Raw genomic sequence first — 18,742 nt, forward strand, 5'->3', positions numbered from 1 at the left:
TGTTGCAAAGAAGGAGCCTTTCTTTTGATTTCCAGTAGGTGGTGTCTAAGCCTCTTGGATCCCTGCTTTATATAAAGTCTTAATATTGCTTTTTAAATTTTCTTGTAGGTATTTAATAATGCTCGCTACCCTCAGTTTCAGTCTCTATCAGTGTCAGCGACAGTCTCCGTAGCATTTGTTCAGATTCCCCTGGGGCTCCGCGGTGAGCGGTCTCCAAGGGTATGGGGGGAGGGGAGCTCTGGGTTGGGGGACCTCTGGGAGCTGCTGCTAGGCCTGGGTTTTGTAACCGCGGCTGGCAAAAATCTACTATTGTTCCTTTCTGGTCCTGTCCCACTTCTCTGCTTTCTGCCCTGATGACTGGGCCCCATATCCACAGCTATCCCAGGCAGGAATATTCAGGGAACTCACTGCAGGAACTCTCTGTTTCTTTTCCCTTCCCCTTCCTCCTGCAGGTTGCTCTGGCTGCTGTGAGAGGCAGCCTCTTTATCACTCCTGGTCCACCGCCCAACACCTGGGATTCTGACCTGTGGTAGATCTTATGCGCAGATCCCACGCTCAGACGTGCAGTTTGAGTGTTTTTTGTTGAGTTTTAGATATTCAGCTTGTTGTTGTTTCAAGGGGAGAGATCTGGGGACGTCTCTCACTCTGCCATGTTTCCAAAGATGTTAAGGAAGTCAATCAGATTCTCACAGCAAGTATCTGAGAAAAATCCCCTTCTCCTTCTGGGTCCAGCTTGCAGTCTAACCAGCTGCTATATCCTCTCTATGATCTCCTCCAACAAATAAAACTCAGTACAGTTCACCCATAAACAACACTGATGTTAGAGGCGCAAGCCCAGTATAGTCGAAAATATGTATATAGCATGACTCTACAGTCAGCTCTTTTCTTTATGGTAATTTTTAATCTCTTTTTTTCTGTATTTTGGTTTCCTTTCATTTTTTTATGTTAATTTATGCCTTATTTTTGAAATCACACTTGGTAAAATTTGTCCATTTTATTGAGCTTTTAAATAACTATATACCTATATGTTTATTTTTATTTTCTACTCTATTATTGTTTGCTTTCTATTTCAATAATTGTTGATTTTTTTAAACTGTAGTGTAATTGACATACAACATTATATTGGTTTCAAATGTACAACATAATGATTTAGCATTTGTATATATTGTGAAATTATTACCACAATAAGTTTAGTTAACATCTGTCACCATACATAGTTAAAGAATATTTTTTCATGTGATGAGAACTTTTAAGATCTACCTTGTTAGCAACTTTCACATATACAATACAGTATTATTAACTATAATCACTGTTCTGTATGCTACATTCCCATGACTTATTTATTTTATAACTGGAAGGTTGTACCTTTTGATTCCATTTACCTATTTTGCAATCCCTCCCCCCAACGACAACCACCAATCTGTTCTCGGTATCTATGAGCTCATTTTTTTTCTTCTTAGATTCCACATATAAGTGAGATCATATGATATTTGTCTTTCTCTACCTGACTTATTTCACTTAACATGTTTTCAAAGTCCACCCAGGTTGTCTCAAAAGGCAAGATTTCATTCATTTTTATGTTGAGTAATATTCCATTGTGAATATATACCAAATTTTCTTTACCCATTTATGTGTTAATAGACACTTAGGTTGTTTCTGTATCTTAGATATTGCAAATAATGCTGCAATGAACATTGGGGTGCATATATCATTTTGAATTAGTGTTTTCATTTTTAAAAAATAAATACTTAGAAATGGAATTGCTGGGTCATATAGTAGTTCTATTTTTAATTTTTTGAGGAACCTCCGTACTGTTATCTATAGTGGCTTTACCAATTTATATTCTCACGAACAGTACACAAGCATTCCCTTTTCTCTATATCCTTGCCAAACTTCTTGTCTTTTTCATAATAGCCATTCTAACAGGTGTGAGGTGCTACCTCATTATGGAATAATTATTGATTTTTTCTTAATCATTTTAATTTCCTTTCAGTTTTGCTTTTTAAATTGAAAGCTCTTTTACTTTAATTTTTCTAGATTTCTGATAAATGCAGTTAAGGCTACAAACTTCTCTCTCACCACATCTCATTGTTTTTACTCCTCAACATTTTATTATGATAATTTCCAAACATACAGAAATGTTCAGCGACTATTCATATATACGACACTTAGATTCTATAGTTTTGCTGTATTTGCTTTATCACATATTGGTCCACTTATCAATCCATATTACTTTTTGATGCATTCAGAATAATAGGCACATCAGTTAACTCCTATGCACTTCAGCATGCATATCATTAACCAGAGTTCAATATGTATTTGTGAATTTTTTAAAGAGGAAATTCACTCAGTGAAATACAAAAATTGTGTTTCATTGGATGAGTTTTGACAACTGTCATAACCAAAACCTTTTTGAAGTTATAGAACATTTTTTTCTTAAGAGAGTTCCCTTTTTGCAGTTAATCTCTACCTTCACTTTCCCACTAGAAGTAGTCACTGATCTGATTTACTGTGATAGATGAGTTTTGTACATTCTAGAACTTTATATAAATGGAGTTACTCAATATGTATTCTTTTGTGTAAAGCTTTTCTCTCTGCATAATGTATCATCCGCATTGTTGCTTATATCAGTACTTCATTTTTTAAATTTTTTAATTTCCATTTTTCAATTAGAGTTGACATTCAATATTATTTTGTATTAGTTTCATGTGTACAGCACAGTGGTTAGACTTTTACATAATTTACGAAGTGATCCCCACATTAGTCTAGTACCCACCTGGCACTATATCCATTTCTTTTTGTTGCTGAGTGACACTCCATTGTATAGATATATCATAATTCGCTTATACATTCTTATGTTGATGGATACCTGAGCTGTTTCTAGTTTGGGCTATTGTGAATAAACTGCTATAGACATTTTCATATAATTCTTTTTGTGGACGTATCATTTTTATTTTTCTTGGGCAAATACCTAGGAATGGAATTGCTGGGTCATAGGACAGGTATATATATATTTCTTTTTTTTTTATGTGAAACTGCTATTATTTTTGTACCATTTTACTCTCCCATCAACATCCTTATGAACATTTGCTAGTGTTAGTCATTTTAATATTAACCATTCTAGTGAGTATGTGTTAGTGTTAGTCATTTTAATATTAACCAACCAGTATGTGTTAGTGTTAGTCATTTTAATATTAACCATTCTACCTCATTGCAGTTTTTATTTGCATTTTCCTAATGGCTAATGATATTGAGCATCTTTTCATGTGCTGTTGGCTATCTTCTTTTGTGAAAGATCTGTTCAAATATTTTGCCCATTTTTTTTGTTATGGTAAAATATATATATAACAAATTTATCACATTAGTCATTTTTAAGTATACAGTTCAGTGGCATTAAGTACATTCCCATTGTTATGAACCATCACCACTATCTATCTCCAGAACTTTTTTATCTTCCTAAACTTTAACTCTATACTCATTATCATCTCTACCTAGCCCTTGGTGGCCACTGTTCTACTTTCTGACTCTATGAATTTGTCTAGTCTAGATAACTCAATTAAGTGGAATCATATAATATCTGTTCTTTTGTGTTTGGCTTATTTCACTTAGCAGTGTCTTCAAAGTTATCCATGTGGCATGTTTCATAATTTTCTTTCTTTTAAAGTCTGAATTATATTCCATCATATATATATAGTACTTACCACATTTTATTTATCCATTCATGTATTGATGTATATTCAGTTGTTTCTCTGTTTTCATTTTATTTTATAACTGCATTTTTATTGATTTTTTTCAACTTTTACAATTAATTTTTTCTATTTTTAAAATTTAGATATAATTGAAACATAGCATTGAATTAATTTTAGGTGGGAGTGACATCAGAAGCATGGCAGCATGAGGGATCTCCCCTGACCTCTTCCCTTGAAATTTCAATGAGCTGAACACCTACATCCTAAAAGATAACACAGGCACACAAGCACATCTGAGAGATCTGCACATCAGAGCATCTGAAGGTGGACCATTTGCATGAGAATGGGAGGTGAAAAGAGAGAAGGAAACAAAGCCAGGTGCTGCGAAAATTATCCTGGAGGTCTCAGTAGAATAAGGAGGAAGGGAGAATTACATGGTGGTCTTGGCTTTTTGAAGCCTCAACAGTCTTGCCTGAGGGATGAGCATATCCCACATAGTGGAGCCCAGTGATCAGGGCAGACAGAGACAAGTGCAGAGGGGTGACAGCTGTGTCTTAGCGACTGCTTTTGCGAGGAAGAAAAGCTGAGTCACAGACCCTGGCTACCGCCCCTCACCATCCCAGAGCACGTCTTCTGCACCTCCATAACTTCCCAGAGCTGGCACCGAGCCCCAGGGGTTTTTGCGTGACCAAAACTGAAACATACACTGTAGCCAGTTCCAGTGATGGGGTGGGGATATAAAAGCAAAGCAGCAGAAGTCTGAGCCAGCATTACTGGAAGGAAAACAGCTACACACACTGCTGGCCTCTCTCAATCCACCGAACCCCCACTCGATCAGGGTGATTAGGAAGGAAGAAGTGGAGCCTTGCATCTGACTGATGGGGCAGTACTGGGACTTCAGGGCCTTTTCAGAGGCTCAGACTCCCATCGCCCTTCACAGTTTCTCATCAGAGTGGAGCCCTGGGACGAAGATGACCTGGTCACAGAGGAGATACACACCTCTACAGAGAATAAAGGGCATGCTTAACCTCAAAGCAAAGATCTAGCAGGCTTGAGAAATGCAGGAAGCTTGAGCACCACCTGGAAATCAAAAGAAAAACTTCTTATCAACCTGCTAAAGAAAGATCACATTTTTTTTTAAAGCAGACTACATTCTCATTAAGGCCTATGTGGAAAATAGTCCATCAAACACCATGAACAACCAAAGTGACAAGGCATCACAAAAAAAATGAAAAATCTCCAGATAATAAGCTTGAAGATATAGAAATATGCAATTTAAATGACAGAGTTCAAGATTGCACTTCTGAAAATACTCAATGAGTTGCAAGAAAATTCTGATTGACAGTTCAAAGAACTTAGAAACAAAATCAACGAACAACAGGAATACTTTACCAAGGAGATCAAAACTCTAAAAAAGAACAAAATAAAACTTGTGGAGATAACTCATTAAAAGAGATGAAGAATGAAATAGCAAGCTTAAGGAATAGAGCTATCCAGATAGAGGAAAGGATTAGTGATATTGAAGACAGAAATCTGGAAATGACACAGAGGAAGAAAAGAGAGTCTTGAGAGTGAAAACAAATGAAAGAACTCTACAATAACTATCTGGTGCTATCAGAAAAAGCAACATAGAAATAATGGGCATACCAGAAGGAGAAGAGATGGAGATGGAAACTGAGAGCGTGTTTAAACAAATGGTTGGCAAGAATTTCCCAAACCTGTGGAAAGAACTGGATCCTCAAAACCAAGAATCAAACAGAACACCTCATTATCTCAAACCCAAAAGGCCTTCTTCAAGACACATTATATTAAAGTTGTCAAAAGTTAATGACAAAGAAAGAATTTTCAAGGCAGCCAGGGAAAAGACAATAATTTATGAAGATAAATCCATTAGATTATCATCAGACTTCTAAGTACAAACCTTACAAGTTAGGAGTGAGTAGAAACAAATATTTAAACTATTGAAGGAAAGAGATTACCAGTTAAGAATAATATATCCAGCAAAACTCTCCTTTATATATAAAGTAGAAATAAAGACTTTTTCAGACATACAAAAGCTGAGGGACTGTTTCACCACAAGGCCTGCATTACAGGAAAAACTGAAGGTCATTTACCTGAAACAAAAGTACAAAAATAAAAACATAACTATGAGTAAGATGACTAACAGACAGAAGTGGGAAAGTGCAATCCTTACTAAGAACAGGATATTATAAGCATAAGTATTACATGATGGTTAAAGGTAAAAAGAAAAAACTTTAAAAAGAAAAGAAGACAACAGCTACTGCAACTTAGAAATGAACGTACAGCAGAAATAGGGATAATTTAAGATAATAAAAACAGAAAAGGAGAGAGAGTAAAGATTCAAATCCACAAAGGGGAATGACTATAAGGTGCACACTACTGTGTGTGTGTGTGTGTGTGTGTGTGTGTACACACATATCTCCTTTACATAAGCTTAATGGTAACCACACACAGCAAAAAATCCAGAACTGAGACACATAACATAAAACAGGAGAGAACAGAGGAAAAAGCTATAAAACACCACAAAATTAAAATAACAGACAAAAATATATACACAAAGAAACAATGGAGACGCTGAGCTACCAGAAAACAAAAGATCAAATGACTATAGGAAAATCTCATATTTCAATAATCACCTTTAATGTAAATGGACTTAACTTACCAGTAAAAAGGCACAGAGTTGCAGATTGGATTAAAAAACAAAGCTCAACCATATGTTGCCTTTAAAAGACACATCTGAATTCCAAAGACAAATATAGACTCAAAGTGAAAACGTAGAAAGTGATAATCCAAGCAAATGGCATCCAGAGAAAACTGGGTATAGCTGTACTTACATCAGAAGAAATAGTCTCCAAGATAAAAAAGGTAAAGGTAAAGAGAGACAGTATTGGACACTTTGTAATGACAAAGGGAATCTTACATCAAGAAGCCATAACATATATTAATACCTATGCTCCTAATCAGGGATCACTAAAATATATAAAACAATTACTAACAGATCTAAAGGGAGAAACTGACAAAAGCACAATAATAGTAGGGGACCTAGATACTCTACTGTCAGATATAGACAGATCATCCAAACAGAAAATCAATATGGAAATGACATGCTTAAATGACACATTAGACCAACTGGACATAATTGACATTTACAAAGCCTTTCATCCCAAAATATCACATTATACATTCTTCTCTAGTGTACATGGAACATTCTCAAAAATAGACCATATGTTGTGAAACAAAACTAGCCTTAACAAATTTAAGATTGAAATTATACCAAGCATATTCTCTGACCATAATACTTTGAAACTGAAGATCAACTATAAAAAGAAAGCTAGAAGAACCACAAATACATGGAGATTAAACTACATGCTACTATAGAATGACTAAGTCATAGAAGAAATAAAAGGAGAGATCAAGAGATACATAGAAATAAATGAGAATGAAAGAACAACATACTAACTTTTGGGACACAGCAAATGTGGTAATAAAAGAAAGTTCATATCATTACAGGCCTGTCTCAAGAAATAAGAAAGAGTCCAAGTAAAAAATGTAACATCTAAAAAACTAGAAAAAGAAGAATAAATGAAGCCCAAAATCAGCAGAAGGAAGAAAATAATAAAAAATAGAGCAGTATTAAATGAAATTGAGAACAAAAAGACAATAGAAAAAATGCCACAAGGAGCTGGTTCTTTGAGATTAATAAAGTTGACAAACCCTTGGCTAGACTACTAAGCAAAAAAGAGACAGCACACAAAAATCGAAATCAGGGATGAAAGGGGAAATTACGATAGGCACCACAGAAATACAAAGTATCATACAAGAATACTATGAAAAAATATATAACACCAAATTTAATAACCTAGAAGAGTCTATGGCCATGCCACCCTGAACGTGCCCGATCTCGTCTGATCTCAGAAGCTAAGCAGGGTCAGGCCTGGTTAGTACTTGAATGGGAGACCACCTAGGAATAACAGGTGCTGTAGGCGTAAAAAAAGAAAAACTAGAAGAAATGGACAAGTTCTTAGAAATATACAACCTTCCTAGACTGAATCATGAAAAACTGGAAAATCTAAGTAGGGTGATCAACAGTATGGAAATTGAAACAATCATCAAAAACAAAGTAAAAGCCAAGGACCAGATGGCTTCATTGGTAAATTATACTAAACATTCAAGGAAGATTTAATATCTATTCTTCTCAAACTTTTCCAAAAACTCAAAAAATAGGCAATACTTCCTAACTCATTTTTTGAGGTTAACATTACCTTGATACCAAAACCTGCTCTAGATAACTCAAAAAAAGGAAACTATAGACCAATATCATGAACACAGATGCAAAAATTCTAAACAAAATACTAGCAAGTTGAATACAACAACACATTAAAGAGATTATACACCATGATCAAGTAGGCTTCATCCCCGGGGCACAGAGATAATTTAACATATGCAAATTCATTAATGTGATACGCCACATAAAGAAACTAAATGATAAAAATCATACGATCATATTAATAGATGCAGAAAAAGCATTTGACAAGATACAGCATCCACTTATGATTAAAACACTTAATACAATGGAAGAACCTGGCAAAATGGCATAGAGGATAGAAGCTTCCTTCATCCTCTCTTGAGACCACATCAAATTTTGACAGAAACAGTCTACGGATATGCTACCCTGAACAAGCCCGATCCCGTCTGATCTTGGAAGCTAAGCAGGGTCGGGTCTGGTTAGTACTTGGATGAGAGACCACCTAGGAAGACCAGGTGCTGTAGGCGTAAAAAAAAATTAAAAATAAAAAAACTAAGGGATTATAAGCTGACAAGGTCCTTGCAATCTGTGAGGTCAACCAAGGGTTACTTCGCCTAAAAAATAAAATAAAATTACATAAAATAAAATGAATGAATGAATGAATGAATGAATGAATGGAATGTTGACAGAAACACAGAGTAAATAGCAATGAGAGTCACCTTGGGTCTAGATGAACAGAAGCCCTACAACTAAGGAGAGAAATAAGACATCACCGTGCAACGATTGAAAGTAAGAGGAGGCGAAGACGTGAGGCGGCCTGGTCCCCAGCAACTGAGTGGGACAGAGGCTGCGGCAGCAGCAGCCGTGGATGTTCCTCTTAAAGGTGCCAAGTCAGCAATTGGACTTGTGGTGATGGACCTGTTCGCTCTGAACTCCAGCTCTGGGTCAGCTGCTCAGGAGGGACCAGGGTCTTACAGGGGGAAACTGAGTTCTTGGAGCAAGGGCCAGAGGCAAGACTTTCTCCTGGTAGAAATGCTGGCAGTATCCATTCTTCCTCTGTTGAGCCCACCCCCCAATCTAGTGTGTGGACACAGCACTGCCATAGCTGAGATGTCATCTAACTACAGAGGACGTTCAGCCCGGAGGATTCCCTGAAACTTTGCCTCCCTTAACTTGTGGATCTACCGAAGCCCATCTAGTTGTGCCACTTGCTGAGCAGTGCCAAGATTCACACTAGTGGCAACTGACTTCAGTTTCTGGTGTGGCCTCTTGAGGCAACTGTAAGCATAGCATCTGTGGATTGCTTGCTGAATCTCACCAGGGCTGGGGCTAAACTTGGCCTACAGCTAAGCCCCTCTCAGGACTGCCACTGGATACCTACTACACAAAGCCATGCTAATCAGACTGGGAGACTTAGGAGCTTTGATTAGTACATAGAAATGGACACAGAAAAGCAGCCAAAATGGGAAGATAAAGAAGCAGAAACCATATGAGAGGACAGAACAGAGATCTAAGGATAATGGAGTCAAGTAATCTAACAGATGCAAAATTCAAAACTCTGCTTATAAAGATGCTCAGTGAACTTAGGGAAAGTGTAGATGAACTCAGTGAGAACTTTAACAAAGATATTAAAAAAAACCCATAAAAATGGAAATGGAAATTATAAAAGGGAACCAGTCAGAAATGAAGAATACATTATCTGAGATGAAAAGTATATTAGATGGGATCAACATAGTGGATGAAGAAGAGAATTGAACCACCAATATAGATGATGGGGAAGCCAAGTACACACAATCAGAAGGGCAAGAAAAAAGTAAACAAGAATATAATAATAATTTTAAGGAGCCTATGGGGACAAAATTAAGGGTAACATCTGTGTGATAGTGATACTTGAAGAGGGAGAACAAGAAGTTGAAATACTATTTGAATAAATAATAATGGAAAACTCCACTAACCTGGAGGAGGAAATAGACATACAACCCCAGGAAGCTCAGAGTCCCAACAAAGAGGAGCCTAAAGAGGCCCACACCAAGACACATCATAATTAAAATGCCAAAGGTTAAAGACAAAGAGAGAATCTTAAAAGCAGCAAGAGAAAAGCAATTAGTTATCTACAACGGAGCTCCCGTAAGACTGTCAGCTGATTTCTCAAAAGAAACTTTGTAGGACAGAAGGACTTGGCACAAAACATTTAATGTGATGAAAAACCAGGATCTACAACCAGGAATACTTTATGCAGCAAAGCTGTCTTTTAGTGTTGAAGGATAAAGAGCTTTTCAGACAAAAATAAGCTAAAGAAATTCATCCACACCAAGCCAGTATTACAGGAAATTTTGGAGGGACTTCTTTAAGAAGAAAAAACATATGTCAAAAACAGGGATAAAGAATTGTAATAACTACATATCTATCAATAAGTACCTCAGATGGAAAAGAATTAAGTTTTCCAAGCAAAAGATAGGTTGACTGAATGGATAAGAAAACAAGATCTCCACATATGCTGCCTACAAGAGACTCACTTCAGATTAAAAGACACACACAGACTAAAAGGATGGGGGTAGAAAACGATATTGCTTTGATGGACCTAGAAGGTATTCCGCTGAATGAAGTAAGTCAGATAGAGAAAGACGAATGCCACATGATTTCACATACATGTGGAATCTAAAGAACAAAATAAACAACAAAAACGGAAACAAACTCATAGATACAGAAAATATTTTGAGGGCAGCTAGATGGAGGGGTGTTGGGTAGGGCAGTGAAAATGACAAAAGGTTTAAGAAGTACAAATGGATAGCTAAAAAATAGTCATGGAGATATAAAGTGTAGCATAAAGAAAATAGCCAGCAGTGTTGTAAAAAAAATATCTAAGGGGAAGAGGGCTACTAGATTTAGTGGAGTGACCACTTTGTGAGTTATATAGATCTTTAATCACTATGCTGTACGACTGAAACTAATATATTATTGTATGCCAACTATAATTGGAAAAAAACTCATTTAATTGTACAATGTAAATATGAGCGACTAATTGTCTATTATACTTCAATAAAGTTGGAAAAAATACCTTAAAAACACTTAATGAAAAAGGTATAAAGGAAAGTACTGCTCATAATAAAGGCCATATACAACACACACTCAGCTAACATCATACTTAATGTTGAAAAAGTAAAATCCTTCCCTCTAAGATCAGGAACAAGAAAAGGCAGTCTGCTATTCCCACTATTATTCAATATAGTGATGGAAGTCCTAGCTAGAGCAATCAAGCAAGAGAAAGAAATAAAAGGCATCCAAATAGGAAAAGAAGAAGTCGAACTGTCACTGTATGCAGATGGCATGATTCTTTATATAGGAAACCATAGAGACTCCACTAAAAAACTATTAGAAATAATAAGCAAATACAGTAAAGTTTCAGGATACAAAAATAATGTATAAAAATCCATAACATTCCTGTACTCTAACAGTGAATTTTCAGAAAGAGTGAAAAAAATACTGTTTGCAATTGCAACAAAAAGAATAAAATACCTAGGAATAAACCTAACAAAGCATGTAAAGGACCTATACACTGAAAACTATAAGACATCATTAAAAGAAATCAAAGAAGATACAAAGAAATGGAAAGATATTCCGTGTTCTTTGATTGGAAGAATCAACATAGTTAAAATGGCCTTATTACCTAAAGCATTATACAGATTTAATGCAATCCCCATCAAAATATCAATGGCATTCTATAAGGAAATAGAACAAAAAATTATCAGATTTGTATGGAAATACAAAAGACCCCAAATAGCCAAAACAATCATGAGGATAAAGAACGAGACCAGAGATACCACTCTCCCTGACATCAAATTATACTACAAAATGTCAGTAATCAAAACAGCACGGTATTGGCAGAAAGGCAGACACACAAAGCAATAGAAAAGAATTGAGAATCCAGTATTAAGCCCCCATATATATGGGCAAAGAATTTTCGACAAAGGAGTCAAAAACATACAATGGAGAAAAGAAAGCCTCTTTAATAAATGGTACTGGAAAAAATGAGAGGCCATATGCAAAAGAATGAAACTAGGCTGCTATCTATCACTATACACCAAAATTAGCTCAAAATAGACCAGAGACCTGAATATAAGACCTGAAACAATAAATTACATAGTAGAAAACATAGATAATAAACTCATGGACCTTAGATTTAGAGAAGAATTTATGAATTTGATTTCAAAGGCAATGAATGTAAAAGCAAAAAATGAATAGGACTATATAAAACTAAAAAGCTTTTGCACAGCAAAGGAAACCATGAGCAAGGCAAAGGCAGCCAAACAAATGGGAGAATGTATTTACAAACAATGCCTCCAATAAGGGGCTAATACTCAAAATATATAAAGATCTCATACAACTCAACAATGAAAAAAGAAAAACAAAAAATTCAATTAAAAAATGGGCAGAGGACCTAAACAGACACTTCTCCCAAGAAGACATACAAATGGCCAAGAGACATTCAAAACGACGTCCAACTTCACTAGCTATTAGGGAAATGCAAATCAAAACCACAATGAGATACCACCTCACACTTGTTAGAATAGCTATAATCAACAGGACAAGTGTTGGAGATATCGTGGCAAAAAAGGTACCTTCATACACTGATGGTGAGAATGTAAATTGGTAGATCCACTATGGAGAACTCTATGGAGGTTCCTCAAAAATCTAAAAATAGAATTACCACATGACCTAGCAATTTCTTGTCTGGGTATTTACTGAAAAAATTGAAAACATTTATTCGCAAAGATAAGTGCACCTCGATGTTCATAGCAGCATTATTCATGGTGGCCAAGACATGGAAACAACCAGTGTCCATCAATAGATGATTGGATAAAAAAGATATGGTGCATATAGACAATGAAATATTACTCAGCCATAAGAAAAGATGAAATACTGCCATTTGTGACAACATGGATTGATCTTGAAATAATCATGCTAAGCAAAATAAGTAAGACAGTTGAAAATCATATGATTTCACTCATATGTGGGATATAAAACTGAAAGCAACAAACATGACAAACAAAGACTCATGGACACGGACTGTGGATTAGTGGTTTCCAGAGAGGAGCGGGGCAAAAGGGAGATAAATGGCTGTAGAAGGGGTCAAATGTTTGGTGATGCAAGGAAATATGACTTTGGTTGGTGAACACATAATGCAATGTATATATGACATATTGTTGAATTGTACGTATACTTGAAACCTATTTGATTTTATTAACTAATGTCATCCCAATTTTAATAAACAAACAAATAAATAAAATCATTTTAGGTATACAGCATAATGATTTGGTATATGTATGTATTTGCGAAATTACCACAATAAGTTTAGTTAACTGATTTTATTTGATACTGAATTTATTCACACACAGTTTATAGTGATTTCTAGTATATTCACAGTGCTGTGAAACCATCACCACTATTTCCAGAATAATTTCAACACCCCAAACAGAAACCCTAGAACCATTAGCAGTTACTACTGATTCCCTCCTTTCCCAAACCCCTGGCAACCACTACTCTGTTTTCTGTCTCTATAGATTTGACTATTTATACATTTCATATAAATGGAATCATGCAATAAATGACCTTTTGTGTCTGGCTTCTTTCACTTAACATAACGTTTTCAAGGTTTCTCCATGTTGTAGCATGTTTCAGTACTTCGTTTCTTTTAATGGCTAAATAATATTTTATTATATACCACATTTTATTAGTTCATAAATTGATCGATATTGGGGTTGTTTCCCCTTTTTTGCTACTGTGTATAGTGCTGCTATGAATATTTTTGTACAGATTTTTGTTGAAATACATGCTTTCAATTCTTTTGGGTATATACCTAGGAGTGGAGGTGCTGAGTCACATGGTATTCTATGTTTAACTTACTGAAGAACTGCCAAACTTTTTCACAGTGGCTGCACCATTTTATATTCCTACCAGCAATGTACGAGGGTTCCAATTTCTCCACATTCTTGTCATGTTTCACTTTTTAAATTATAGCCATCCTAGTGGATCTGAAGTGAGGAGTTATTCCATCATAAAAAGGAATGAAGTACTGATACATGCTACAACACGGGTGAACCTTGAAAACATTATGCTAAGTGAAAGTGGACTAATACATATTGTATTAGTCCATTCATATGAAATGTCCAAAATAGGCAAATCCTTAGAGACAGAAAGTAGAATTATGGTTGCCAAGGGCTGGAGGAGGGGGAGAATAGGGAGTGTCTGCTTAATGGGCACAGCATTTCTTTTTGGGGTGATGGAAACGTTCTGAAGTTAGATAGTGGTGATGATTGCAAAACTTAGTGAATATACCACAAAGCACTGAAGTGAACACTTTAAAAGGAAGAATTTTGTGATAAGTGAATTATATCTCAGTACAGAAAACATAGAGTATCATTGGAGGCCTGGAGATGAAATTAGATATTTGAATTTGTAGTATTCCTCTCCTGTATTTTTGATAGCACGCATATCATGTATAACGTGAAAAGTTGTGCAGTTTGTTAACTAAAAAGGCACACAGCCAAAGGTGTGAATGAGGCCTGAAATTAGCTCATACTTTGCTCTCTAACTTATGTTTCCTAGCTTGCTGCTGCCCCAGCCCAGAGGAAGAAGCACCATTTTACCATTTTGTACTTCAGCTGCCCAGAGGAGATATCTTTGATTTGTCTTCTTGGAGGTGGCACCTTTTAGTATTTTGCATAAAGATTTCATATGTACTAGTGGAGATCCTAGTACAGTGGATGGTATTTTCCCATCCTGAAATCTGGGCCATCTTCACAGCCTTTTTCTTTAAACTGGGTCTAATAACCAGTTCTAAAATACCTTGTTTTTCAGCGCTTCATTTGGTTTTGAGCAACTCCAGTATCCTTATCCCTAGTTTTTGCTTAAGTTACTCAGAATCAACATCTGTTGACTGCATCTAAAGAACTCTGACATAGAAATTATACCAGAGTGAGTTAGTTACTATCAGCAGACCTTTGGGAATTATCAGAACAAAGATCAGTGAAAGAATTCTGGACAAACAATAGCTATCAAAGGAGGTAAGAAAAAGAGGGGTGTCAACATTGAAATGGAGATATTGAGAAAGCCTTTATATGTATAAATCTGCATCTCAGAGGAGAGGGCTAGACTGGAATAGTTAAGAATCGTAAGGATGATTGAAATAATGGGCATGATTGAGACTTCCCAAGATGAGAGTGAGTGTCCATGTACCCCTCCAGCTCCATTACCTGAGGGCAGAAGTGCTTACTGGAGTAATCTGTAATTTGGAGGATATGATATTCCTAGTAATTGGGAAAAGAGTCCAGGATATAGGAATATAACATTGCTGGGAACATTCCATCTCATAAGAATGAAATTATATGGAGATTTTAATGGAATGTAAGTTCTTTCTGCCAGTTATAATAAATGTCATCTTACTTTTTCTCTAAAATTTATTTATATTGCACTTGATCCTGTGTTAAGTGTTTTATGTATGCCATCTTATGTAATTCTTGCAACAAATTAATGAAGTAGCTGTTATTATCACCATATTTTACAGATGGGTCATGGAAGTCTCAGAGAGCTTAAGTAGTTTACTCAAGGTCATATTGCTAGAAAGCAGTGGAAATGGGATTTAAGTAAGGCCTATTGAGTTCAAAGACATTTCTACTCCATATCAAATGATATAACAACACCAACCTTAACTATAGTTTAGGATTATTGAGCCCTTTCTGTATACCATGTAGCATACTGATACTTTATATGCATTATCTTATTTAATCCTCTTAATAACCTTATGAGGAAATGCTATCTATTGTTATCCCTGTTTAACAGTTGAGAAATCTGAGGCTTAGAGATGTTAATTTCATGGTTGCCACATGGTAAGTGGTAGAGTTAGAACACATCTATTTGATTCTAGAGCATGTGTGCTTCACCAATACACTCTCAAAAACAACTAAATCTTAGAAGAATGCCTCTCTTTCTTGACTATATGTTAGAATCACCTGGGGAGCTTTAAAAAAATCCATGCCAAAGATTATCATCCATAATTCTGATTTAATTTGTCAAGAATGCCAACGAGCTTTTATTTATTCATTTGATTTATTCAATAAACGTTTAATGAACGTCTTCTCTATGCCAAACACTTTCTATGCATTTACTTTCTAGCAAGATATATTAGTTAGCTATTGCCACAATAATACATAATAATAACTACAAAACCTCAGTGGCATGAAAAATTAAGAATTTGTTAAGTACACCTTCTCATAGATCTAGGGGCCTGCTCAGATTCAGCTGATTAGGTAAGGCTCTGTTGGGCAAGTCTAATTCAGGCTGGGGTGAATACTTTTCTTGCTGCAGGATTGAGAACTAGAGCAGCTCTGCTTCATGTATTTCTCATCCTTGAAACAGTGAACTAGCTGAGGCTTGTTTCTCTCATGGCTTGTCTCATGGCAGTGGCAGAATCATGAGAGAGGACATGTCCAAATGTGCAAGCACATTTCAAGCCCCTGCTTGAGTCACATCTGTGTGACTCCATTAGCAAAAACAAGTCTCAAGGTTGAGCTTAAAGATAAGAGGTGGAAAAATAGGCTCTACTTTTGTGTGGACCTACAAAGTTCATGGTAAAGGCTAAGAATTGGGTCCAATAATTCAATTTAGATGGGGAAGACTGAAAATTAACTAAGCATAATACATTTAAAAAATTACCAAGCGTGTTAGAAACCGATAAGTAATATTCAAAAGAAATATAGAGAATGATGTGAAGGTGATTCTACTGTGCAGCTAGAACTGAGAACCACTGACCTTATAATGTTCAACCTGGAAAGAAACCTAGGCTATCTCCTCAGCCATTTCGAAAATAATAAAACAGATCCAGAAAGTAGAATAAACTTACTCGAGGTCCATAGGTAGATAATTACAGAAATAAAACTAAGGCCTAGGTCTTCTGACTCTCTAGACTGTTTCTTTACCACATTATTCCAGTTTATAGTCTTAGAATTCTCCCTTTAACCATGATACCAAAAATATGTGGTGGAAGGACACATCATTCTCATCTTGACCCCAAATGTTAGAGTTATACTCCTTAAATCCTATACTTCCTTTACTAACTCAGTTCAGAGCTCAATCTGACATTACGTATATTTGTACTCTTCAAAAGTTTGCAGACATTCTATCCTCTTTTAGTGTTTTTCTCTTCAAGTTGAAGACTGTTGGTTTTGGTCCATCTTCATGGGTCACCGCCCCTGCCCCCTGCCCCGCAGTCTCACCCAAGCTATCTACTTGGTTATTAGGCCTACTCTCTTTCCCAACTCTGTAATGCATTAAGGAAGTAGTTTTTGAGTTAATTTTTCACTCTGGGCATCCACTTGGCCTTACAGCCATCATTTCTGTTTTGGATTACATTTTTTTTTATTTTTATTTGCCAGGATGCACAGTCAAAGGAAAAGAAAAGATTTGGAACCTGCTTGTGCCTGGAGTTTATTGTCTGAACACAAAGCTGAGTAACTGAATGAGGTAAGAGAGGGTATAATCTAGATAATCCTGTTGATTCTCTACTTCATTTCTTTAAAGACTTTGGGATTCTTCTCAATCTTTAAAATTCTGTTGCATGTGTATAGATGTGTGCATAGTAAGATATTACATGGATACAGTATTTACCCATTAATAATCTCTTGAGAATATGCCCACAAGTTTTGCACTTCTCAAAATGAGGAAAAAGAGAAAAAAGAGAAGAGGCAGCTGTGGTTTATATTGTTTTCCATAATCATAGAAGACCCTTTACTGTAACCACAGATTTTAATAGGAGATGGAGAAAAGAGTGAAGAATCTTTTTCCCTGCAGCTGATTCCTAAACTCCAAGGAATGTTTAATTATGAGGAATAGAAACTGGTTATTTTCAACAGATCATTCGCTTGCCTGCCCATTTCTGTGATATACTAATATCTTCCTCTCCAAACTCTGCTTCTCCCATCCGACTAGTCATACATTCTTCCAACTATATGTCTCATTCTTGCTTTTAAAGGTATGTAAGTACTAAAAACTTATAAGAACGTGGAGATGTGTGTGTGTGTGCACACGCGCGCGCGTGTGTGTGTTCATTTTTATCTGTATACTTATATATGTGTTTGGATTGAATATGTGTGTATATGTACTTGAATGTAGGTCACTGCATGTATTTGTCAAATTAACATCAGCAATGCTTTGTTCTTTCTCATTAACAAGTTAAACCCAACCAAAGTTCCAACAGAAGCAATAGGCTAATGTTCAATGGAAAGCAAATTACTAGAAACAGCCACTTCAAATAATATATGCCCCTTATAGTTCATGCCTATAATTTTCCTTGTTAACCATATAAATGTAAATGTTTACAACCTAAATATATCTGTGTGCAAAATGCTTATGTTTTATTATATATTGCATGTTAATTATAAAAAACCTTTGTGGGTAAGTTAGAATAGATGTTAGGTGACTTACTTTCTTTCTTAAATTTCTGTTTGAGTAACAGCATGAATGGCTGTAACAGTGTGACTAGATTTCTTTAAATTTCATGTTTTGGTATAAAAGTGTATTTGTGCTGCTCTTACCACCAACTCTTTTCCTCCCACAGCTTTTTCAAGTTCTCTGGCTTCATTTTCATGGAAGGACCTGTACTGAAAATAGTGCATTTCATGAATCCGGCTGCTCATTCCCACTCCCCTAACATTTTGTCCCCCACATTCACTGGCCAACAATCATTGATTTTTTTTGGTAAGATGAAGCCCCAAACTGTCGGTCTGTCCCT

General features: G+C 35.9%; 1 protein-coding gene and 2 pseudogenes across 1 annotated transcript in view; all 3 read left to right on the forward strand.

Moving 5' to 3' along the window:
* The window catches only part of LOC105296115 (NACHT, LRR and PYD domains-containing protein 12-like), a 66,492-nt gene that overhangs the window by 18,462 nt on the left and 29,288 nt on the right, over positions 1 to 18,742 (forward strand). The window contains 2 exon segments of the mRNA XM_011366053.2: positions 17,388 to 17,456; positions 18,567 to 18,708. Of these exon segments, the coding sequence (XP_011364355.2) occupies positions 18,597 to 18,708 (112 nt within the window). The 5' untranslated portion in view covers positions 17,388 to 17,456; positions 18,567 to 18,596.
* On the forward strand, positions 7,578 to 7,696 carry LOC111743754 (annotated as a pseudogene).
* On the forward strand, positions 8,365 to 8,483 carry LOC111743737 (annotated as a pseudogene).

Source organism: Pteropus vampyrus, unplaced genomic scaffold, assembly GCF_000151845.1.
Source record: "Pteropus vampyrus isolate Shadow unplaced genomic scaffold, Pvam_2.0 Scaffold120, whole genome shotgun sequence".
Lineage (NCBI taxonomy): Eukaryota > Metazoa > Chordata > Mammalia > Chiroptera > Pteropodidae > Pteropus > Pteropus vampyrus.